Source organism: Sceloporus occidentalis, unplaced genomic scaffold, assembly GCF_023333645.1.
Source record: "Sceloporus occidentalis isolate IW3139 unplaced genomic scaffold, rSceOcc1.0.p SCAF_3, whole genome shotgun sequence".
NCBI lineage: Eukaryota > Metazoa > Chordata > Lepidosauria > Squamata > Phrynosomatidae > Sceloporus > Sceloporus occidentalis.
The window spans coordinates 194,646,801-194,671,244 of NW_028316983.1; the positions used below are offsets into that span (position 1 = coordinate 194,646,801).

A 24,444-nucleotide genomic window follows, 5' to 3' on the forward strand; every position below is an offset into this window, starting at 1 on the left:
CCATGGATGATTTACATAAATTTATCCTAGATGTTGAGGAAATCAAAATAGTAAGAGTTTCTGTACCTAGGATCAAAAATTAATCATACTGCAGTCAAGAAAGAAAAAGACTGGGAATGAGAAGAGCAGCTATGGAAGAACTAGGCAACATCTTAAAAGAGTAAAGATATAAAACTGAACACTAAGGGGATAACAGACCGGTTTGAAGCGCCAGCATGGGAACAGTATAGGGGTGTGGCATTTGGATGACGCATGCCCCCATCACGCCACCTACCTGACCAGACAGCAGGTGGCGTGACAGCGCTCCTTTGGCGTGGCATATGTACTTTACATACTGAAAGGAGCGCCGAAAAGTGCTGTTGCCAGGAGAAACACCTTTTTGTTGGCTCTAAAAGGAACAACATTTTGCTGCCTCTTTTTGAGCTGGCAAACAGCCGGATTGGGGCCACAGCATGCAGTTGCTGCAGCCCTGATCCAGTGCTGAAAGGGGAGGTGGGACACCGCTCTATTGGGACCGTCTGTTTTGCCCCTAAGTTAGGATCACTCAAGCCATTGTATTGCCCATCACTATGTATGGATATGAGAGCTGGACAGTGCACTCTCTATTCTGATTAATGTTTGATTCTAGGTACAGGAACTCTTTTAATATTTTGATTTCCTGATATATTAATATGTGGTGCTAGAGATGAGTACTGAGGATGACAAAGGCTATCAAATGGGTCCTAGAACAGATCAATCCTGAACTATCCCTGGGAGTCAAGATGACTAAGTTGAGGCAACTTCATGAGAAGGCATCACCAGGGGTGTCACTATGGGGTGTGGGGTGCAGACTGTTTTAATTATGTTCATCAATGAATAAAATTGTATACCTCCAAATACCCCATAATAAAACTGTACTTAGAAGTGTATTTGAAACCTTTAGTGCAACTGGAATAATGTCACTTCTGTAGACACACACGGATACATCAAAGTTACTATTATTAAATATGTTTTATGAATAGGCAACCGGAAATCTGCAATAATCAAAAAAATCTTTGCTTAAGCATCTGAACATTGTTTAACACCGTCTCCTCGCCAGGTACCTTCTGGTGTGGCCTTCTGAGGAAATGAGCAGCAATGGCAAGAATGTGGAGACTGCAGCCCTCCACCCTCCTGCCACTTGTCTCTTCAGGTGCTGTGGCGCCCTGAAGAAATGAGTGGTGGTGGCAACAAGAATGCGGAGGCCTCAGTCCTCCACCACCCCTATCACCATGCATCTCTTTGGGATACCTCATCCCCCTGAGGAAACGAGCAGCAGTGAGAATGTGGAGGTCTTTGTCCTCCACCCACTTGCCACTGTGCACCTTTGTGTTCCCATGGCCCCCTGAGGGAAGAAGTGGCAGTGATGGAGGGAACATGAAGGCCTTAGTTTTCCAGTATCTTGCCACTGTTGCTGCTCATCAAGGAAATGAGCAGCAAGGGCAGGAACATGGAAGATTCAGCCCTCCATCCCCTGGCACTGCTGCTCACCTCATCAGGACACCACAGCTGCCTGAGCAATGAGTGGCACCAGTTTCAGGAACAGAAACCGGGGGGGGGGGGGATAAAAATGATCTGCACCAGTTGTAAAACATGCCTGTTATGCCACTTGAATGCTAGGAATGGTGGAAGACACTAGAAAGAGAGGAAGACCATATATTAGATGGTTAGACTCAAACAAGGAGGTCATAGACCTGCACCTGCAAGACCCTAGCAGAGAGGTTGAGGATAGGAGGATTTGGAGATGTATCATACACAGTGTCACCATAAGGTGAAGTTGACTCTAAGGCAGTTAAGAACAACATTCAAATTTGCACTACACAGTTAACACTATACATAGCAGCACAGAAGAAGGTCCATAAGCCATAAATCATGAGAATAGAAGGAGAAGAGGCCTTGTTATTTGGTATAAACCTATATTCTGGTGTCGCCTGTCATTTTGCCATTTTGTTTTGTTGTGTTATGTTTTAACTGGACAACACAAGATTCATATTGGCCATGGAGGAGAGGCTACTCGAAACACATCAGGCTTCTTTATAAATGAAGAACAGGATAAGACTTTGGCCCAACTTTTTTCTTTTCTGCTGTTATTTGTAGTGTGGTGCATGGAGTGAAAATGTGAATAATTTATTATTTTAATGTTTTGTTATATTTGTTATAAACCGTTGTTGTTGTTGTTGCTGCTGCTGCTGCTGCTGTGTGCCTTCAAGTCATTTTGACTTATGGAGACCCTAAAGCAAACCTATCAAGAGGTTTTATGGGGCTGAGAGTGTGTGACTCAGGGGCTTTACAAATGGCCCCTAAGGGGCAGCAGGATGCCACCCCTTTCCTTGCCGGATTGGGGACTGAGCAACTACATGCCACGCCCTCCAACCCGGCAGGTCTGCAGAAAAAAGTGGCTTCTTTTTTTGCTGCAGAAAGGACACCACATCTTTCAGTGTCACGGCTTTTCAGTGTTCCTTTGGCACAGCGCGTGTACATACTGCACCAATGGAGCACTGTGGCACCTCCTACCATGTGATGGGGCACATGGCATCACGCCAGCATGGGGGTAGAGTTGGGGCATGTGGCATGTGGTCGCCATGCCCCCATTCTGCCCCGATGCCAGGGTTTATCACCAGTCTGTTTAGAGTCTCAATCAACATTACCTAGTGGGGTTCCATGGCTGAGTGGGAAATTTAACCCTGGTCTCCATGGGTCATAATCCAATGCTCATGCCACTACATGATGCTGGCTGTTTACAAACCTTTACACACACACATACAGAGAGAGAGAGAGAGTTTATATTTTTATCCTAACTCTTTTGGTTTATCTTTTGTTATTTTAAATGAGGTAGGTTTTATCATTTCCTTTTCTCCTAGAGTCAGCACAGAAAGCAACATTTCTACTCAGAACGATAATTTCTGTTTTCTGTGCAGAAAGCTTGTTTTCTACACAGAAATGTCATTTTCTGCACAGAAAATGCTGTTTTTTGTGCACAGCATCCCACATGCATTGTTCTTACAGTACAGATCCTGAAAGATGAACATTTTTGCCCATCTAAGGCACCTTACAGACTGGCCTAAGCGGTGCCGTCGTTGCGCCAGGAATACGCGCGAGGGGCGGCGCTTCCGGACGCACCTTCCCCCTCGCGCGTATTCCATACGACAAGATGGTGGCGCCCTATACAGACGGCGTGGCCATCTTGACGTAACGGACGCGCAGCGTCCGGACGTCTAAACCCGGAAGAGACGTCGCGAGTGCGTGCTTTGGCACTTGCGACGTCTCTTCCAGGTTGCCGGAAGGAGCGCGATTTTCGCGCTCCTTTTTTACATTGTGGGGGAGTCGCGCGTTTTGGCTGCAGCAGCTTCCCTGCGCTGCAACCGGCAGCGGCCCAAGACCGCCCCTTTTGGGCGGTCTGTAACGGGCCTAAGATTCTCCTCATCAGGGATTCTCAATACTCTAGATAATTGTTTTTAGATCATTTTTGGAATATTTTATAATAACCTTTCCATCATTATTGGCACATGTCGTAGAACTCTAAAAAAAATTGGGTTTATGACTGCATGGAAAGTAGGGGTGGAAAGAATATTAAAAAATATTTGGGAAAAATTGAAAAACGTGTTTTGAGGGTTAAGGAACCCTGATGAAAAGAATCGTGGCCTGGCAAGAATCTTTTCAGTTTGGGGTTTGTTATGCACAAAATTTGCATGTGGTTGGTTTGCATAAGAAACAGCATTTTCTGCATAGAATTCTGCATAGAAAATAATATTTCAACACAGATATATTAATTCCTGCACAGAAAAATGCAGCAATTGGTTATTTATTCTGTGTAAAATATACATATGGCTGATTTGCATAGAAAACTGAATTTTCTGCGCAGAAAACAGCATCTTCTGTGCAGAAATTAATTTTCTGTGTCTTTAAATATTATCGGCCACACAGAAAATGCTGTATTCTGTACAGAACAACCTTGTGTGCATTTGCATAGAATAATTCCTGAAGTGCAAATAGCCTTCAAAAACTGTGTGGTTTTTAACGACTTTCTTGCAGCAGGAAGAAATTTGCTAAAATTACTCACCACTACCTTCAAGAAGAAGAGTAACAAATAATTATATTCCTAATAGAGAAGTATCTTCTACTGGGTATGTTGTTCTCTTCTGAGCCTACCTCCACATGAAGACAGCATTGACACTAGGCAAATAACCTGCACCTTTTCTTCATATTCAGGTCTCACAGTCTCTAACGTGTAGACAGGATTGTACTACCTTAACATTTCTCCAAATGAGTTAATAAAAATGTGCAGGAATGCAAGGTAATTTTGTCATCCTATTCCACTGCCATGTTGTTACTCACTTTTGCAGTGCATCAAATGCAGATTTGTTTATCTTTTCCTGTACATAATGCAGGCTGGGATGAGATATTGTATTTTATTAATATTATCTGGGCGAAACCTAGAATAAGCATGCAGCTTCCTGATGCTTAATATGCCTTTAAATGGGATTACTTCAGGAGAATTTTCTGAGGATTGTGGATATGGCATAATATTATAAACCTCTTTTGGTTAAATGAAAAATGTCTATTTACCTGTTTAACTATATGATCCCAATAATTTCCTAGTAGTTTTCTATATAAATACTAGTGGAGAAATCTGGAGAAATTAAAAGACAGTACAATCCTGACTACACGTTAGTAGACAGTATATAGTAATGAAAGTAAGATACTTCTGGACAAAGGCATATAATTATAAGCTCATTTATAGAAATATAATGTTCAACAATAAAAGAAGAATAATTCCTTTGCTAACATAGGCAAGCTGTTAACTACTATAGTAAACACATGCCATAATTTACAAAAAGATGCCATCTGCTGTGCAAAGGTGCAATCAGCAGGCTATTTCTATCATGGTCTAGCCCTTTTTATATCTTACATTGATTTTCATACCCCTTTCCCCCAAACCCCTCAAAGTATGATGAAACAGTGTGGCAAATATAAAAACGCAGGGCTTATCAATAACCCAGATATCATTTTGGTTTTGTATTTTACCTGTCTCAGGTCTATGCACTTGACACATTAGTTCAAGCAAGAAACTAAAAGGACTATGTTTAGAACATCTATCTATATATATATATATCCAAAGCAACTGAGTTATAAAGACAAGCTAATACTGTATTTCAAAACCAAATAAGTATCATATAATGTAAATGACATCTACCAGTCTGAATTAACAAATTCACCTGTATATAATTTAATAGGTTTTGAAAACACTTCTTCTGGTCCTCTAGTTCTTCTTTAATTTTCTTCTCCTTTTCATCAAGTTCTTTAATCTTTTGCTTCAAAGTGGTAATTTCCTGAAACATATAGACAAAGGCAAAAAGATGATTTCATTCCATGAAAAATAATTTACTGTTAAATGTTTAAATGTTGAGACATATGCAGTAATTATACATTCTTTACCCATGGCATTCCATTTAAGTCCATTTGTAACATATTTTTGTAAAAGATACATATAGAATAGAATTATGTAATACATGACAGGACACTTCTAAATAGAGACAAGTTTTAGTGATCCTTATAGTGCAGACAATGCAAACTTTCCCAAAATTACTTCCAGACCATTGCTTTATTCAGTACTAGCAGAAGGATTTGGGGAGTTCTTGAGAAGATGCTACCTGTGAGTGACCCTCCTTTTTTAAGGATCATTACTACTACTACTACTTCACTGTCAGCACTGGTCAATCACTTCCTGTTTCCATCTAGCACACTCTGTATAAATGACCAAAGGGACTGTGCAAGGTTGTGGAGAGGGCTGCTTCATCTGTTCATTATTGCTACTGCTCACATATTCAGAACTGGCAGGTGAACAGGCAGCAACATTAGGGAAGAGGAGTTTACAAAACGCATTAACAATCCCATGAACTATAATTGATATTCCCCTTTTAAAGTTCAGAAACCAAGATAAAAGAACATATTAGGATCAACTAGTAAATCCATTGGGGACTTCATTTCTCTCCTAGATTATAGGTCATACTAGCTACACCAGTATCATCAATTGTCAGGATCCAGATACAGTGCACCCATGTCATACGCAGGATCATTATATGCTGCTTTCAGCATATGCTGGAAGAAGCATCGCCATGTGCTGGAAAAAACAATGGCATGTGCGCCCGTGGCACTCATGCGCCACTGCGCCACCACACCACCGCAAGCACAAGCCCCATTACTTGTAACGGGGCTCAAGCATATGCACAATTTATTTTATACAGGCGTGGGGGGTCTGGAACGAATCCCCCACATAAAAGAAGGGCTCACTGTACATTTGAAAGACATGGATGTACCCATGGAATGGATAACAGGTTTCTGGAACAATTGATGGATTTAACTTTGGAGTGACAAAACCTTGATTGTATTTGAAGCAACACTTTTATAGTTGGAGAAGAGGGGGATGAATACAGCCTGGGGTGAGAAGGCAATATGGTCTTTAACTGCTTTGCATTGGGACTCAATCAGTCCCTATTGCAAGAGGGTATTTGGAAAGCCTGGGGGAGGATCGAGGAATCAGCAAATACAATTTAACTTAATTCACTGCTATCTGAGTCTTTCACCTGCCTTCAAGCCAGCATGCCTTTCCCATATGAAATCTCCTAGTGTTTCAAAGGTCATCATGACCTCTTAAAAACATGCCTGATGCTAGATATCAAAATATGAATATATGAAATCCCATATCCAGTGCATGGTTGTAGGGTATGCTAACGGAAGGAAAGGGGAAGATGGCATTATAGATAGATAGACTTAGTCAAAGAAATCATGACCCTGAATCTGCAACACCTGAGTAAGCCTGTTGATGATAGGATGATTTGAAAGTCTCTTCTTCATAAGGTTTCCGTAAGTCAAAATTAATTTGACAGCAGTTAGCAACAACAACTACACACACACACACTCATTATCACTATCCCTGGATCCCACTCTACAGGATAATTATCAGCTAGTCTCCAATACCTTGTTTTGGGACAAGATTCTGCAATGTCTGGTGGACCCCTAGCTCCAGGAGTTTCTGTGTGAGATTGATTGACTGGATCATTTTGATCTAGCTTCAGACCTGGTTGTGGGATGGAGGCAACTTTGGTTGCTTAGTGAATGACCTTCACTGTAAATTTGCAAGTTTGCTATTAGTTCTGCTAGATCTCTCAGCAGCATTTGATACCATCAACCATAGTATCTTTCTGGTCCATCTTAATGAGATGGAACTTGGAGGCACTGTTTTACAGTGGTTCTGTTCCTTCTTGAAGGGGTGGTGCTGGGGGATTCCTCCTTGACTGTTTGGCCACTGCCTGTTGGATCCCACAGGACTCTGTTTCATCCTCCATGCTGTTTAATATATACATGAAGCTGTTGGGAGAGGTTGTCTAGAGTTTTAGGGTCTGATATCACCAATATGCTGGTGACACCTAACTCTAGTTCTCCCTTTCACCTCAATCCAAGGAAACTATTTCTCTTCTAAATTAGTACCTGTCAGCAGTAAAGGCCTGGATGAGAGTGAACAAACTGGAACTTAATCCAGATAATGCAGCGATGCTCCTGGCCAATTGAAAGGCAGATCAGGGAATAGGGATTCAGCCTGTGCTGGATGGGGTTACGCTTGACCAGAAGACAGAGATCTGCTTGGCTGTATTTCTGGATTCCTGGATTCATCCCTAACCCTGAATGCTGATTTTTTTTTGTTATTATTATTATTATTTTGGTAGACAGGAGTGGATTTGCACACCTGAAACTAGTGAATCTGTTCCTTGAGACATCTGACTTGACTGCAGTGACACATGCCTAAATTACATCTTGATTACTCCACATGAAGCTGCCTTTGAAATATGTTCAGAAATGTCAACTCTTCCAAAGAGTTGGAACCTGATTGCTAATGGGTGCTGGTTACAGGGAGTACACAGCTCCCTTGTAGCAAAAGTTCTACAGGCTGCCATTCTGTTTCCAGGCACAATTTTTGACTCATAAAGCACAATGACAGCTCAAGCTCAGGTTATCTGAAGGGCCATATCTTCCCAGATGAGTCTGTTCAAGCTTTAAGATCTGCAGGTGAGGTATTTCTCTTTATCCCACTCCCTTCACCGGCACAATTGATGGAAATGTGAGAGAAGGCATTCTCTGTGGCTGCCCTCACACTTTGGAACAGCTTTGTAAAGGAAGTTAACATGACTCTTTAGGAGGTAGGTTAAGAACTTTCTCTTCCAGTAAGTCTTTCAAAATATATTTTTAACAAAAGATTTTTTATAGTGCTAGACTGTTTTTAATCTTTGTTTTAAAGTAAGATGTACATGGTTTTAATTCTGGTGTTGTTTCATACTGCTTTAATCTTAATTTCATATATTTTTAACCATACAGTGGGGCCTTGGTATCCCCTGGGGTTTGGTTCCAGCCCCCCCCCCCCCCCGGATATCAAAATCTGTGGATGTTCAAGTCCTATAAAATACAATGGCATAGTAAAATGGTGTCCCAGATATATACATATATAATTTTCAAGTTGTGGATGGTTTAATCCATGGATAAGGAATCCATGGATATGGAGTGCTGACTGTATGTGTTTTTATTGTAGTTTCTGCCTTTTCATAATATGTCTTGAGTCCCAGCCTGGGAGAAGGGTGGGATATAAATAAAGTAATAGATAGATGGATCATTCATAAAGCAAGGTAAGTACAATCTAGACAAAGACAAGTAAGTTCTAGTGCAGAGTGGGATACAAATCCTGGATATAAAATAATAATCATAAAAACAGCTCATAAAATCACTTTTGGAGAATAGCATTTCTCATATAATGAACTTTCTCAGTGTTGCCACTATATATATATGAAAACTTGCACTCTAAAGGCTAATGAGTAACGTCTCTAATAAATTATGTCCACTGAATAGTTTTCCTGAACACTGTTTAGTAAATGTAAATTCTTAATCCTTCTAAAAGGATGTTTAGGTGAACTTTCTTTTTAAGACTTTGAACCAAAATAAATGTACAGTTAAGGACAAAGATATATAATTCCTGCCACACCCCCAGCAAGCTTCCAAAAGACTAATGATGTGGTCTTTGTCACATCGTTGTACTAATTTTTTCTTGGGGAAGGGCGAACTACATTAGTCACTGCCATTAACATGTTATTTTGAAAATACTATTAGTTGTGTGGGTTTTGTGTTCTACAGAAGCCATTATCACTGAAGAAAATTATTAACTTGCATTTAATTTTACATTATTATATAAATTATTTTAAAGCTATAACTTCAATAATAATTTGATTTTAAATTATTCATACATTTTTCTTCTTACAAATGGCAATTTGATCCTCATTATTTTTTTTAAAGAGGCCCAGTAAAGTTTGAGCATATTACAGGGGAACATGAAGGGGCAGCATAGTGTTGCCTAAGTCAAACGTACCTGAGAAAGATTTTTTTGCTTTTCTTTATTTTTTGCTAGAATTTCTGTCTGTTCAGCCACAAGCCGGTCGAGTTCTGCTAATTTCTTCTGAATTTTTTCTTTTAGCTTGGCATGCTCCTTTTGACTTTTAGCTAGATCTGCCTTCAGTGCTTTAACCCTTTTCTGTTTATAATACAAATAAAATACACTGATAAACTTGCAACTCAGAAAGAAATTAAAAAACATTATATACAGTAGTCTGTCCCACTTCAATCACAAATATATCTCTGAGGCAACCACTTTTGTTGGAGAAAAAGGCAACTTCTCATACACCACCATTTCTAAGACTCTATAAATACTAGTACATTTCCACTGTAGCCCTTCATGTTTTGTTTTTCTAGACTATTATTTAGGGATTGTGCTTGCTGAAGAATTCAAATTATAAGTTGCTCAAGCTATATACAAACAGAAAGCTGCAAGAAAATTTAGGAGTTAGTCACACTTATGTTTTTTGCATGGAGAGATTCATATCTGTGAATTGATTCAAAATTAATTCACCATTCCCACTACGTTTTAAGGCAGCAAACCTCTCTGTGGCATTTAAATCCTGTTTGAAGTTCCAATTCGCCACTGTTCCAGATAAAAAAGGAGGCACATCATTTCCTGAATGGTGGCCAGGCGATCTGAATTGATCTGATAGCACATTCGCTCTATTGGAGATGTGGATCATTGCAGTTCTTTAAAAAAGAACCGCTAAGAGATACAGTGCCAAAAGCACTGGTTTAAATGGGCTTTTCTGTGCCCGCCTGCCCTGCAATCTGCACCAAATACCATCGGTGCAAGTCAGAATGACAGAGAAATAACCTGGTTTCCAAACTGGGTTATTTTGTAGTGTGAATGAGCCCTTAGTGAAGGGCAAAGCAGAGCAAAGAAATTTTAAAGGAAAATTCCCATGATCCATAGCAGAAATCACCAGGGTGGTTTTTTTTTAACAGAGATAATGGGTGTTACAGTTGAGCCCACCATAATTTCTGGCAGAAAAGATACTTTCTGTTGCAAAGTGTTAAAAGAAGGAGGAGAGACTCAGCCTTTTTCCAGCCTTTGAAGGAACTGCCTCCACTATTGGCTCTCCCTTCCTGTCTTCAAGGATGATTTCTTCCACCACATTCCACTTTGGGACTGGATTGGTGTAGAAGGCAAGAGAGGGAACTGAATCCTCCCTTAGGGGGTATTGAGCATCTCAATGAAAACATCTAAGGGTTCAATTAATTTTCATGGCAAGCACAAGACTGCTTGGTTGTTCATACTTACAATCATCCTAAGCTTATTCAAAAGAACCAAAAGCCATGGAGAAAGCCAAAAATATCAGATAAGCCATGCTCCTTCCACATTGTATGAATAGACACAGTCTAACAAACAAACTAATGGAAGTATCAACTCCAGCACACTGACTGAAATCTGACTAAACTAAATTGATAAAATTTACTTCATCTAATAATGTCTGTAGCTGAGCAACAGCTACATGACCCACCCCTTTTCCTCAGAATGAAAATTCAATCCTGGTTGATAAGTCCTGAAGTCCTCACAGTCCATTTGCCCTTTAGAATGCTCACAGTAGGTTAGAACAGGCATCTACCTAGGTCTTAGATAATCTCTCATTGGCTCCATTCACACTGAAGAAATAAATGCAGTTTGATTCTGCTTTAACTACCATGGCTAATTGCTATGGACTTCTGGGATTTGTAGTTTTGAGAGACATTTAGCCTTCTCTGGTAGAGTGCTCGGGCTCTACAACAAACTACAATTCCCAGAATTCCATAGCATTGAGCCATGGCAGTTAAAGTGATGTCAATCTGGATTATTTCTTCTGTGCAGATGCAGTTATATAGGCATTGTCCATGTTCTGAGTTTTTTGTAGTTGCGCTGAGATCCCTTCTGCTCCAGTTTCACTGCCCTGCTAATGGGTAATGGAATAAGATTTTGGTAGATTTTTCAGATGAAAAGTCCAATGTTAACATCTTTTATGGAAGTCAATGTTGGCAGCCACAACTTTTCTTTTCCATTCTGAAGCTGGTGCCAGTTTCGTATTGCTCTAAGATACCTTGTGGGTTTAAGAAATGGTGCCTGATAGAATCATAGAATCATAGAGTTGGGGAAGACTGGAAGGGCCATCCAGTCCAACCCCCTGCCATGCAGGAAATCTAAATCAAAGCATCCCTGACAGATGGCCATCTAGCCTCTGTTTAAAGACCTCCAAAGAAGGAGACCACCACACTCCGAGGGAGTGTGTTCCACTGTCGAACAGCCCTTACTGTCAGGAAGTTCCTCCTAATGTTGAAGTGGAATCTCTTTTCCTGTAGCTTGTATCCATTGCTCCTGATCTCTGGAGCAGCAGAAAACAAGCTTGCTGCCTCCTTAATGTGACATCACTTCAAGTATTTAAACAGGGCTATCATATCACCTCTTAACCTTCTCTTCTTCAAGCTAAACATCTCCAGTGCCCTAAGTCGTTCCTCATAGGGCATGGTTTTCACACCTTTCACCATTTTAGTCACCCTCCTTTGGACACGCTCCTGTTTTTCAACATCCTTTTAAAAATGTGGTGCCCAGAAATGGACACAGTATTCCAGGTGGGGCCTAACCAGAGCAGAATAGAGTGGCACTATTATTTCCCTTGACCTAGACACTATACTTCTATTGATGCAGCCTAAAATTGCATTGGCCTTGTTAGCTGCGCATTGCACTGTTGACTCATGTTTAATTTGTGGTCTACTTGGACTCCTAGATCTCTTTCACATGTAGTCTCATTCAGCCAGGTGTCCCACATCCTATATCTGTGCATTTCATTTTTCCTCCCTAAGTGTAGTACCTTACATTTCTCCCTGTTGAAGTTCATTTTGTTAGCTTTGGCCCAGCTTTCTAATCTATTAAGGTCATTTTGAATTTTGATCCTGTCCTTGGGTATTAGCTACTCCCCCCAGTTTGGTGTCATCTGCAAATCTGATAAGTCTGCCCCCAATTCTTTCATCCAAGCCATTGATAAAGATGTTGAATAGAACTGGGCCCATGACAGAACCAAAAGGATAACCAAAAGCTACTGGGAGGAGAACTGTGTAGGCTCTGAAAACTTCGAAGCTCCAAATTTCAGCACATCTAATTTGACATGGGTGTTCATCTCTTGTTATTTTTAGTACACAAAATTCATGGTGGTGGTAGGAGGGAAAAGGATTTCTTAAAAGTTAATGCTATCTTGCCTTATGGGGGAAAATAAGCAATTGCTTCAAGAACTATAGGAATTATAACAGGATCCAATCAAGGTATGTAAATTGATATTACCCTAGATTTTTATGAAAAGCTGCTCACACCTACTTCTTCAGATTATTCTACATTGTTAACTACATTTCAAAAATGAATGGAAAAATCTGTGGGATTTGTAGTTCTAGATACTTTGTAGTTCCTACAGAAGGAAGGGTCAACAAGTAGTTATGAAGTTCTTAACAACATTCTTTCAGAAATTGGAATGGGCAAAGCTGTTAAAAGAAGTTAGGACAAATACACACTCCAAGTGAAATTGGCAAACAGGGAAAAGGAATGCAAATTAAAACAGGGGAATAATGCAAATTAAAACAAAGAATTATTAAATATTACAACGGCATTTGTGTAGTTCAATATTAAATTAAATAGACGTTTGTAGAAACCATGGAAAATTTCATGGAAACATTTGCCATTAGTTTATAAAGGACAACAAAAGGCATATATATTGATTTTACAAGCACTTATTAAAACAAGGATAATGCAGGCTTCTTGCTTAGCTACCATTGGCAATCCCCATCCCACCCCAGTTACACAGTAACACTAAACTGGATGCATCCAGTTCAGACAATTCTCAAGCCAGTAATTTTAGGGCAGCAATCTCCTGCTTTATTTCTGCAAGGAATTTTGTTTGCTTGTATTCTTTCAGTTCAGGGCAAGAGATAGTAAATTAACACAATTCTGTCAGAGAATTCCTACTTAGTGTGGGTGTATTTGGAGGAAGTTCTTTTCTTCTTCTTAGAGTTTAAAAGAAAGTGTGAGGTGAACCTTTAGTTGTTGTTAGCATCTGCTTCAAAAATTGCAATAGCCTTAAGAAAAAAGAGCTGGACAGCTGCACTTGCATAGTGTTTTACTGGAGGGCTGTGCAAGAGTGTTAATGATTACTCAGATAATGACATGGCAAACTGTTAATAGAGACCATACCAGGTTCCATAGGCTATATTTCAGAGGAAGGAAGTGGCCTTGCTTAAGAAAAACCTATGAAATTCATGGGGTTGCCATAAGTCAACAGGTGACTTGAAGTCGCGCGCGCGCGCACACACACACACACACACACACACACTGTTTCAAATGTTCATGGACTGAGCCCAAAGGGTGAAATAACTTTGGGCCCATGCTGTAGCAAGGTGTAGCTTAAATTAAATGCAGGTAGAGAATAAAATCCTGATTCAGTTTTAGAGAGAGAATTGTGTCTATATTCATCATTCCTCACCTTCCCACTAGGGCCCTCTGTTCTGGTAGTCAAGGTCTGCTGTCCCAGCCCAGGGTTTCCTCTGCCCCATCTAGGATTTGCCCCTTTTCACTCGCTGCCCCTCACTCCTGGAACCTTCTTCCCCCGCGAGCAAGAGCCATCACCTCTTTAACCAGCTTCAAAATGGAGCTGAAGACCATCCTGTTCAGAGAAGCGTTCTCAGGCATTGCATAATTGTCACTTGCTATTTGATGTTCTTTTGTTGTCTGTTTTATTTAATCACTTCCTGTATTGCTATGTATTTTATATGTATTATCCTACTAGAAAGGCCCTTCCCCTCCACCACTCCCTTCTCCTTTTGTGTTGTGTCTTTTTAGATTGTAAGCCTGAGGGCAGGGAACCGTCCAATTAAAAAGATTGTATGTACAGCGCTGTGTAAATTTACAGTGCTTTATAAATAAAGATTAATAATAATAATCTAAAAACTGTGAAAAGGAATCAACAATTGGAAGATCTTAACTAACCATGACTATAATCTTTCTATGATTTCTTTTGACTATCTTCATGTTTATTAATGTAAAAAATATCCCCCCCAAAAAATGTTTGTTTTTTCTTCTAAAATATGAATTCTGCAATGTGAGAACAGTTGTCTTTTTAATCAGCATCCTAGAAGATTTCTAAATAAAGGATGTTTTAAAAGGTTGTTTTTGAGCTCATACATGCACCAGAAGGCAAGCTACTTTCTTTTCTTTTTTTTCCAGAGGCTAGTAACATTCATGAACTTAGCTGGAAGCTCAGTTAATGACCTGTAAAACCCCGAGCTGGGTTAATGACCTGAAAAATGAATGTCAGAAATTCCCTATATCTTAGGAACTATTAGGGCATGAGGGCACTATGCCAATACATAGAGGGCTCCCCATAGGGCTTAATAATGCCCTATTTCTTCCCTTCCCCCACTTTGGTGCATGCACAAAAGCCGAAACACATTGCTGAAACATATGACAGGCAAAAGGAGGCCTATGTATAACTCCCACACCATCACCACACACACATCTACCACACCAAACACTTTTTCTCTGCACACAGTCTGTTACAACTGCAAGAAAGTATTGTACCCTTATTATTTTAATGCTGTCTGTACACTGCTGGTTGTTCAAGGTGTGGCACTAAAGGGCAGGTAGAGATCTTTCAATGCAATTCCAAAGTCATGTGACAAGAAAGATTTTGAATGTGCAAAATATTTTTTAAAGTTAAATGGACTCTATTATTCTATATTACCTGGGTCAGCTTCCATGCACTTACTTCATCTTTAATTTTTTGTTTAATATTATCTTCCAAGTTCTATAAATTAAATAAAAACAAAAATGACATAATCTATATACACAAATTAAAAACAGATGGCAGTGGTTAGAGGTACTCTGCAAATCAAACAGTACAAAGCTGCAAAGCTAAAAATAAACATTTGAAAAACATAACAATGGAATAATACAGGTATGCAATAAAAATGCAGAAGAAATTTGAGTTTTATTTGTGTAACTTAAATATTAATATATACAAGAGTTTCATAGTGTTTCATAGTGTTCTGGTATACCCTAGTGTCTATATATACAGTATATAGTGGACTTAACAGAATTGTACACATTTATTCATGATACAGATCCAAAAATCTGTTCAGTAGAGTAGGCCACATACACTGCACAATACCACAAAATAATCATGTGTTGCTTAGGCAGTAAATGCGTTGATATCAATCTGCCTAATACATTGAAGAAGCATAAGGCCTATGTACTATTTCAAGAATTATTTATTCATGCCTTAGTGGTTTTTTACAGGGGACAAATAGGAGAGAGATAGGGCAGAGCACAGCCTGGAGTGTCCTTAGGCTGTGACCCCTTCTTAAACAGCCCTAGGGAGGATGTCACAATCCATCTCAAGGCTTCAGTAGATCAAGATGGATTTAGTCCTAGTGCCAACAAAAGTTTTCAAAGAAGAACCAGATGATTTCTCCCTTCTCTTAGGTTCATGAAACTGTCACTATTTTCAGCCAGACCGTGGAGTATACTTTTAACAGTTAAAAAAAAGGTATGCTGACCAGTGTCAAGAGCACAGCAACACACACACCCCACCCATATTCCTGTGAGACACAATCTCACAGGAACCCTGTAAACACACAGAAAAAGAGAGACTTCCATCATAAAACACAAGAGATTCACAGAGTGGCAATAGCCATTTGAGAAGAGTGTCCTCTAGTTGGAGTTTATTTAATAGTGTCTATTAGAAGAAGGCATCAGCACAATGAGCAAGAGGTCTATTTTCAGCAATGTCTCTTGAAAATCTCCTGCAAAACTGTTTAGAGTTGACAGAAGAAGTTGGTAGAGGAGAAGAATCACCTTCAAAATTCTCCTTTCCTCTTCTGATGACAGATACCTTATGCCAGTGGAAGAATGCCAATTAGATACTGGCTCTTGTTTATACAGTTGTCCGAATAAGACAGTGTGGAGAGTCACAGGCAGAGTGGAATTTCCCCCACAGCCAATCAGAGTTAGGCTGACTGCAAAGGTGAGGGCTGCTTGAGGAGTGACTATAAAAGAGGAGGAGCTGTTGAAAAGAGTTAGAGACTGTGTCATGTACTGTTAAACAGAGAAGAAGTTCCAGTACAAAGCCTTAAAGGGATTCAGACTCCCATGTAAGGAAGGAAGATGTAAAAGGACAAAAGAAGTCCAGTGAAATTAGTGAGTGTGTCATGCACTGTAAAACAGAGAAGATTTCAGTACAACGCCTTGATAGGATTCAGACTCCTGTGTAAGGAAGGAAGATTTAAAAGGACAAAAGATGCCCAGTGAAATTAGTTGAGTGTGATGTGTTCTGTGAGAATTAAAAAGCTAGTTCAGTGGGGCTCATAACTGCCTTGTTCTACAGGAATGGTATTTGTGAATTGAGACAGATTTTCACAAGATTTATAGTCCTTATAGAACTTGTGTTTAGAGAAATAAAACACAGTTTCAGGTGGAAACCAAGTCAGTGCGGGAACTGGAACAAAAACAGTTTGTAACAAGTGATGTGAGGTACATATTGTAACAACAAGATTTGAGAACCAACTGTGGAAAGATACTAATTTAAGTCCTGTCTGTAAATAAAGCTTATGTTTCTTATTGGGGCTCGACGGACCGCCTCGAAAGGGCAGCCTATAGCCACTCGTTTTTATGCTGCAAGGAGGCCACACCAACCAAACAGTGCATCCTCCATCAGGACTAAAAAGAACCCGCTGAAAGCAGGTTCTTTTTAATCTGCATACTGGGCACCATTGTTGTGTCATTGGCACACTCGTTTTCACGCTGTGCCACACCTGCATCATGATGGCGGCCCCCATGTGGATGGGGCCATGCCATGATGGCGCCAGCGGTGTGAAATAGGGCTTGGGAATGTGCAGATGCTCTGCATTCCTGAGCCCTAAAATTGGCCCCAGACCACCACTTTCCGGCAGTCTGTACCAGGCCATTGTTTACAAAGGACTGACTTGAAGTAATTTATAAGTAACAACATCAAAAGCTCACTACCAAAAATATTAAAACATTTGAATTAAAAATACTGGGAGCCCATCTCCAAGTCACTTGTTAAGGGAGTGGACTAGGAAAGGAATGGGGGCCAGTAAAAGGGTTAAAAAGATAGTTCTGAGGAAAGAAAAGCCTCAGGCTATATTATAAATTAAGAGGATAAGAACCATGTATAACCCAGTGGTCACAGAGAGGTTTAAGGGTTTAAGTTCCTATAACTTCTTCCACAAGAACACAGTAAAATGTGACATGCTGCATCAGAACAAAGGCTTACATAGTCCAGCCTTCTGCTCACACAGTGGTCAGTCAGATGGGTATGTGAAAACCACATGCAGAATATGAATGGGAAAGCATCCAAGTTGGTGGCCATCACAACTTCTTATTCTATCAAATTCCACAGTTTATGTAAACACAGTTTGAATTAGTATTTCCTTTTATCTGTTCTAAATCGCCACCAATCAGATTCAGTGCATGACTGTAGGCTCTATCAATATGAGAGGATACTTGCTCAATTACTTTCTCCTCAATTTTATATATTTCTTGTGTGCTTCTACTTACTTATCATTTTTCCATATAAAACGTACATTTGTCTTTCTCTTTCCCAATGGAAAAGATTCACATATTTTCCCTTTCTATAAGAAAGCACATTTGGCTGGAGGAATTGGTCACTGAATAAAGGCTCTCATTGTCCTAACTTGACTGTAGTTTCTGGAAATGCCTCACAATAAACTACTGTATTATTTTGGGGTTCATATATCCTTTTTCATCAAAGTTCACATACACTCTATTCTCAAAGTCATAGATGAAGACTTTAAAAAATGCAGTTACACTGGAACTGGAGGTGAAAATAGAGTTACATGTGCCTTTTGCTGAATTAGGACACATATTCATCCTTGACAAGTTTACATTTTGTTGTAGGGCAACAATCCAGTGTAAGGTTGACCGTTGACCAGAAAAAAAGGATTTGGCCACTCTAGTGCTTTTAACAGCAGCTGTACAAATCATAAGTTGGATCTTTCTAGACTAGAGTATGGAGACAAATACCTGTATTATTATCTACCATAGACTGCACACATAAAGCCAAGTCATAGCTACAGTAACCAGCAGAGAAGTTGGCAGCCCTGGTTCATTGTTTCTTTCCAAAGTGTGCGTGTAGCCAATTTCAGGTATAGGAAACTGTAAACTTTGTCAGGCTTTTAATATCTAATACAGGGGTAGGCAACCTTTTTGAGCCGGGGGCCGGGTTGCTGTCCCTCAGGCGACTGGGGGGCCGAAGCTGGGGGGTGGAGCTTCGACCCTCCGGGGCGGGGCCACGTGCCAGGGGTGGAGCTTCCACCCTCTGGGGCGGGGCCACATGCCGGGGGTGGAGCTTCCACCCTCCGGGGCGGGGCTGTGTGCTGGGGGGTGGAGCTTCCACCCTCCAGGGGCGGGGCTGCATGCCGGGGGCGGAGCTTCCACACTCCGGGGGCCAGGCCTCCCCATTTTTGCTGGCCCCTGACGGGGCCCTAGGCCCCGTCAGAGACCAGCAAAAAAGCTGGGGGCTCCCAGGGCGGCAGGGGGCCCTGCAGGAGGGCTCCCAGGGTGGCAGGGGGCCTCTGCACGGCCCCAGGGATGGCAGAGGGCCCTGCAGAGGCCCCCTGCCACCCTGGGAGCCCTAAAGCAGGGCCCCAGGGATGGCAGAGGGCCCTGCAGAGGCCCCCTGCCACCCTGGGAGCCCTCCTGCAGGACCCCAGGGATGGCAGAGGGCCCTGCAGAGGCCCCCTGCCGCCCTGGGAGCCCTCCTGCAGGGCCCCAGGGATGGCAGAGGGCCCTGCAGAGGCCCCCAGCCGCCCTGGGAGCCCTCCTGCAGGGCCCCAGGGATGGCAGAGGGCCCTGCAGAGGCCCCCTGCCACCCTGGGAGCCCTAAAGCAGGGCCCCAGGGATGGCAGAGGGCCCTGCAGAGGCCCCCTGCCACCCTGGGAGCCCTAAAGCAGAGCCCCAGGGATGGCAGAGGGCCCTGCAGAGGCCCCCTGCCGCCCTGGGAGCCCTCCTGCAGGGCCCCAGGGATGGCAGAGGGCCCTGCAGAGGCCCCCTGCCACCCTGGGAGCCCTAAAGCAGGGCCCCAGGGATGGCAGAGGGCCCTGCAGAGGCCCCCTGCCGCCCTGGGAGCCCTAAAGCAGGGCCCCAGGGATGGCAGCGGGCCCCGCAGAGGCCCCCCGCCGCCCTGGGAGCCCTCCTGCAGGGCCCCAGGGATGGCAGAGGGCCCTGCAGTGGCCCCCTGCCACCCTGGGAGCCCTAAAGCAGGGCCCCAGGGATGGGAGCGGGCCCCGCAGAGGCCCCTTGCCGCCCTGGGAGCCCTCCTGCAGGGCCCCAGGGATGGTAGAGGGCCCTGTAGAGGCCCCCTGCCACCCTGGGAGCCCTAAAGCAGGGCCCCAGGGATGGCAGCGGGCCCCGCAGAGGCCCCCTGCCACCCTGGGAGCCCTCCTGCAGGGCCCCAGGGATGGCAGAGGGCCCTGAAGAGGTCCCCTGCCACCCTGGGAGCCCTAAAGCAGGGCCCCAGGGATGGCAGCGGGCCCTGCAGAGGCCCCCTGCCACCCTGGGAGCCCTAAAACAGGGCCCCAGGGATGGCAGCGGGCCCCGCAGAGGCCCCCTGCCACCCTGGGAGCCCTCCTGCAGGGCCCCAGGGATGGCAGAGGGCCCTGCAGAGGCCCCCTGCCACCCTGGGAGCCCTCCTGCAGGGCCCCAGGGATGGCAGCGGGCCCCGCAGAGGCCCCCTGCCACCCTGGGAGCCCTCCTGCAGGGCCCCAGGGATGGCAGCGGGCCCCGCAGAGGCCCCCTGCCACCCTGGGAGCCCTCCTGCAGGGCCCCAGGGATGGCAGAGGGCCCTGCAGAGGCCCCCTGCCACCCTGGGAGCCCTAAAGCAGGGCCCCAGGGATGGCAGCGGGCCCTGCAGAGGCCCCCTGCCGCCCTGGGAGCTCGCCTGGAGGGTCCCAGAGACGGCAGCGGGCCTCCCAGAGGCCCCCTGCCGCCCTGGGAGCCCTCCTGGAGGGTCCCAGAGATGGTAGCGGGCCTCCTAGAGGCCCGCCGCCATTGCCGCTGCTGCCGCGGCGGCCACTCTGGGCGCCGCCATTTTGGGCGGCAAAATGGCGGCGCCCATAGCCCCAGAGGCCGCTATGGGCGCCGGCATTTTTTCACCCAAAATGGCGGCGAAGTCTCGCGCGACCTCAGGGAAGGTCACGCGAGACTTCGCCGCCATTTTGCCGCCCAAAATGGCGGCGCCCAGAGCGGCGAAAAGCCGCGACGGGCGGCCGCAGCGGCGGCGGCGGCGGCGGCAGGGGCAGCTGGGGGCCGACGGCCAGGCCTTCGCGGGCCGCATCCGGCCCGCGGGCCGGAGGTTGCCGACCCCTGATCTAATACAACAGGGCAGCATTATGGAAGACAAATTTACAGATGTATACAGCAACATATTAATAGCTTTAAAATAATTACATATCATAATAATGGAATGATTTTAAACTACCTTGAAACGCATTTTTTCTTTAGCAATGTTTTGTGACAACTCCTCCAGTTTGTCTTTGGCGTCGTCATAATTCAAATCAGTTGTATAAAGATCGGTATTTACTCGTTTTAAATGGTCTTCCAGTCTCCGAATATTTTTCCGTAGAACTTGAATTTCTGTTTGATATCCTACTTTCCGCTTTGAACTGTTAAAACATAATAACCTTTTGGCTAAGATCAAGTGTGAAACATAATAAAATTAAAAGACTGCTCTTGCAGACTCCACAATTCTACGTTTTTGCTGATGTAATCGCCATTTCAGTTAGAGATAGCTTGTTTCAATACAACAATAAAGATAAGAGAGCACACAAATACAACTTCCTATTAGCTTCAGAGGCCTGTGTGTGTGTTTAAACAAATAAAGCACATATGAAGTAAATTGTATTTCAGCTTCATATTTTTCACATTTTTTCAGAAAAAAATCAAAATGAATGATAGAAGTCAGAGCAGCCACATTTTATAATTACATCCCTTGGTATACATAAGCATTTGCATTTTCCCACCAACTGTTATGTCAAGATTTAAGAGTATGATCATATGATCATGTGAAATTGTTGTATTTTGAATGAGGAATTACAGCAGAAAGCATAAAAAAGAGGAATAAAATCTTAAACAATACATTTATATCCTCAATATAGTAAGTGAATGGGGATGTCTATCATTCTAGGGATGTTACAAGCATATGGGAGTATCAATATACTGTAATCTGGACTGCTGGATAATTTAGGTACAAAATCTGAAGCAAGCATTCTACTTGCCAAAGCCTATTAGATTCTAGAGCTTTTGCCAATTACTGTATTTTACTGTATTCACTCATCTATAAGTTGACCTATGTTTTTGTGCCAATTTTTGGTGTCAATTCTTTCACTTATACACAAATATACACAGTAAGCTGACTTTATTGCAGCACTGCTAACATTCAAAAAATCCTTAGAGTAGTGGTTCTCAAACTTTTTGCCTTTGTAACCCCCTTTACATCTACATGTGCATGCTGCCCCCTGACATAGTATATGAATAAAAATATTTTGTTTGTTTAGTGTGTACATTCTTGTTCACACATTCATGTATATTCATATTGCAACATTTTATGAGGAAATCACTATCCTCCTCCCTCTCCCCCTGCCTCAGGCAGAGGCTCCTAGTGCTCTCCTTTTCTTTCTCTTCCCCTCCAAGACAGAAAAGGGTTGGGAGGCAGTAGGATCAGGGCCTCCAAATCTCACCCCCCCCCCCTTGAACAACTCTTGCAGCCCCTTGGAGGTCGTGCCCCACAGTTTGCCTGTATCCTTTCTCATATACAGTGTTGCTGTTATGAACTTCAATAATTATACAGTGCACCTGTGCCAAGTGCAGGACTGTCATGGCTTTCTCAATGGTTGCATGCATGCAGCAGCGCAAGCAAGACCATGCACCCATTGAGAAGAATGGGACTTAAGGTCCCACATTTTTTACTATCTGTAGGGAGATCTGGATCGGATCCCTCATGGATAGCAAAGTTATCTCCTTTTAGTATTCACAGCCTTGCAGGAGCTGGTGTAAAAAAAAATTGTTCTAAGCTAAGACAGATGTCCCCTAATATACTTTACTAGACTAATTTCCTAATCAGTTTACCTCTAACATTTAGGTTAAAGCTCATTCAAGATTAGAATTAAACCTCACTGAGGCAAGTAGGACATTTCCAAAGAAACAAAGTACTGAGAAGTCCATCCTCATGGCTTCAGTGAAAATAAAAAGTGCACCCCACAACACACACACAAAGTAGTCCATCTTAATTGATTTAAACAGAATATATGCTTATCAATTATTAACATAGTTATATTTACCTGTCTCTGAATTTTTGAAGAAAGGTACCATTTTCATCATGAAGACGTTTGCTTTCATCTTGCAAACGTGTTATTTCCTGTAAATATCTCATGAGCTTATCTTTTAAGTTTTTTATATCAGAGTCTTGAGTGGTTTTCTATGGCATATAAAAATATTAAGAAAAATACTGTTACATATGAAATACAAATATAGTTTTATTTACTTTTTTTTTGCTTTTTATCATCTTCAATTATTTTAAAACTTACTGAGCTCTGCATATTTTGCATCTCCTCCAAATATCCATCCAATAAAATTTTGTTCTCATTTTCCTGCTCATCAATTTTCAAATTCAACCGCCTGACCTAGATAATTAAAATACAAAATTCATTCAAATTAAAAGACATACCACAACAAACATGGAATTTGTAAATTTACCAATACAAAAGAAACAGATGAAGTTACCAGTCTTAAAAAAAAAGATTTCAAAAATCAATTTTCAGTTTCATGAGTAAAATATAGTATCTAATAGATAATGATGAAAAGAAGAATTATTAAAGAATCATGATGTGTTGTGGTGAGAATGATAGATTCTGATAAATAATAAGGATTTATTTATCTATAAACCACACTTCATATACAGATAGCTCCACAGTCAAGATAAACAACATTTTAAATATAACAAATGCAATACAAAGAACATAATGCAATTAAGACACAGTCCCTTTTTTCAACAAGTAAATCAACTTCAACAAACAACAAACAACTGTCAATTGAATTAGAAAAACAGTATCTTCCAGATCTGAACTGAAAATGCCTGGGCAAAAAACCCCCACAACATTTGGATTTGGAACCTAACAGAATCCAAGACTGGTGCCAGATTGTATATTTGTTTGACATGGTATTTCTAAATAAGTATATCACAAAAGACAAGGCTTCTCCCTTGCAAATGAATGCTGTTTTACTGATGATACCTGAAGAAGAGTGTCCAGGATGTGATCAGCAGGATATAACAACAAGTAAAATGTTTAGCTTATATCCTGAATTCCTCTTCTTTCCATTTAAAAAACAGACTCTTGTATGGTAGACGTTCACTGCTGGGGAAGGGGGAAGAGAGTTTTGTCTAGTTCTTTCACTCTGCAACTCCTATAAACTTACCACACAGCTCTCTGTGGCTCTGGAACGGAATGAAAGGTACAGAACAGGGGGAGCACGATTTTGAAATGTTTTTGAAAATCGGCTGCTGTGGGATGGATGGGGAACGGATTGGAGACTTCCAGTGGCATCGGCAGCGTTCTCCCATGTGGTAAGACACGTTCTCCCTCCATTCCGTACCCTTCCCTTCTGTTCCCATGCCATGGAGAGCCATGCAATAAGCTTAAATGTGTCATTTTCACACTTCTTCAGAGATCCATGAGAGAAAATAAGCTTCCCCAGGTTTCTGTGCTGCTCAGAGCTCTGCTCTGGAACTCTTAGCTGTCCAGTGCACATTCTGATACCCCTTAGGGCTGAAGAGGGGGTATAAATATCATAATAAATAATAAATAAATAAAAATTCTGAGGAAGTGCAGTTGCTGCCTAAGATGGGGAAATCTGTCTCCTCCATGATTTCCCAATGTGTCTTTTCCATCAGCACAAGAAAACTA

At 42.3% G+C, this 24,444-nt stretch overlaps 1 protein-coding gene across 2 annotated transcripts in view; it reads right to left on the reverse strand.

The window, feature by feature from the left end:
• The window catches only part of CCDC178 (coiled-coil domain containing 178), a 202,147-nt gene that overhangs the window by 136,789 nt on the left and 40,914 nt on the right, over positions 1 to 24,444 (reverse strand). For both annotated transcript variants that reach the window (XM_089518854.1, XM_089518855.1), the window contains exons 11-16: positions 23,068 to 23,163; positions 22,822 to 22,958; positions 20,964 to 21,147; positions 15,189 to 15,251; positions 9,428 to 9,589; positions 5,235 to 5,348 (exon numbers count right to left, since the gene is read on the reverse strand). In XM_089518854.1, the coding sequence (XP_089374980.1) occupies positions 5,235 to 5,348; positions 9,428 to 9,589; positions 15,189 to 15,251; positions 20,964 to 21,147; positions 22,822 to 22,958; positions 23,068 to 23,163 (756 nt within the window). The remainder of the gene's footprint in view (positions 1 to 5,234; positions 5,349 to 9,427; positions 9,590 to 15,188; positions 15,252 to 20,963; positions 21,148 to 22,821; positions 22,959 to 23,067; positions 23,164 to 24,444) is intronic.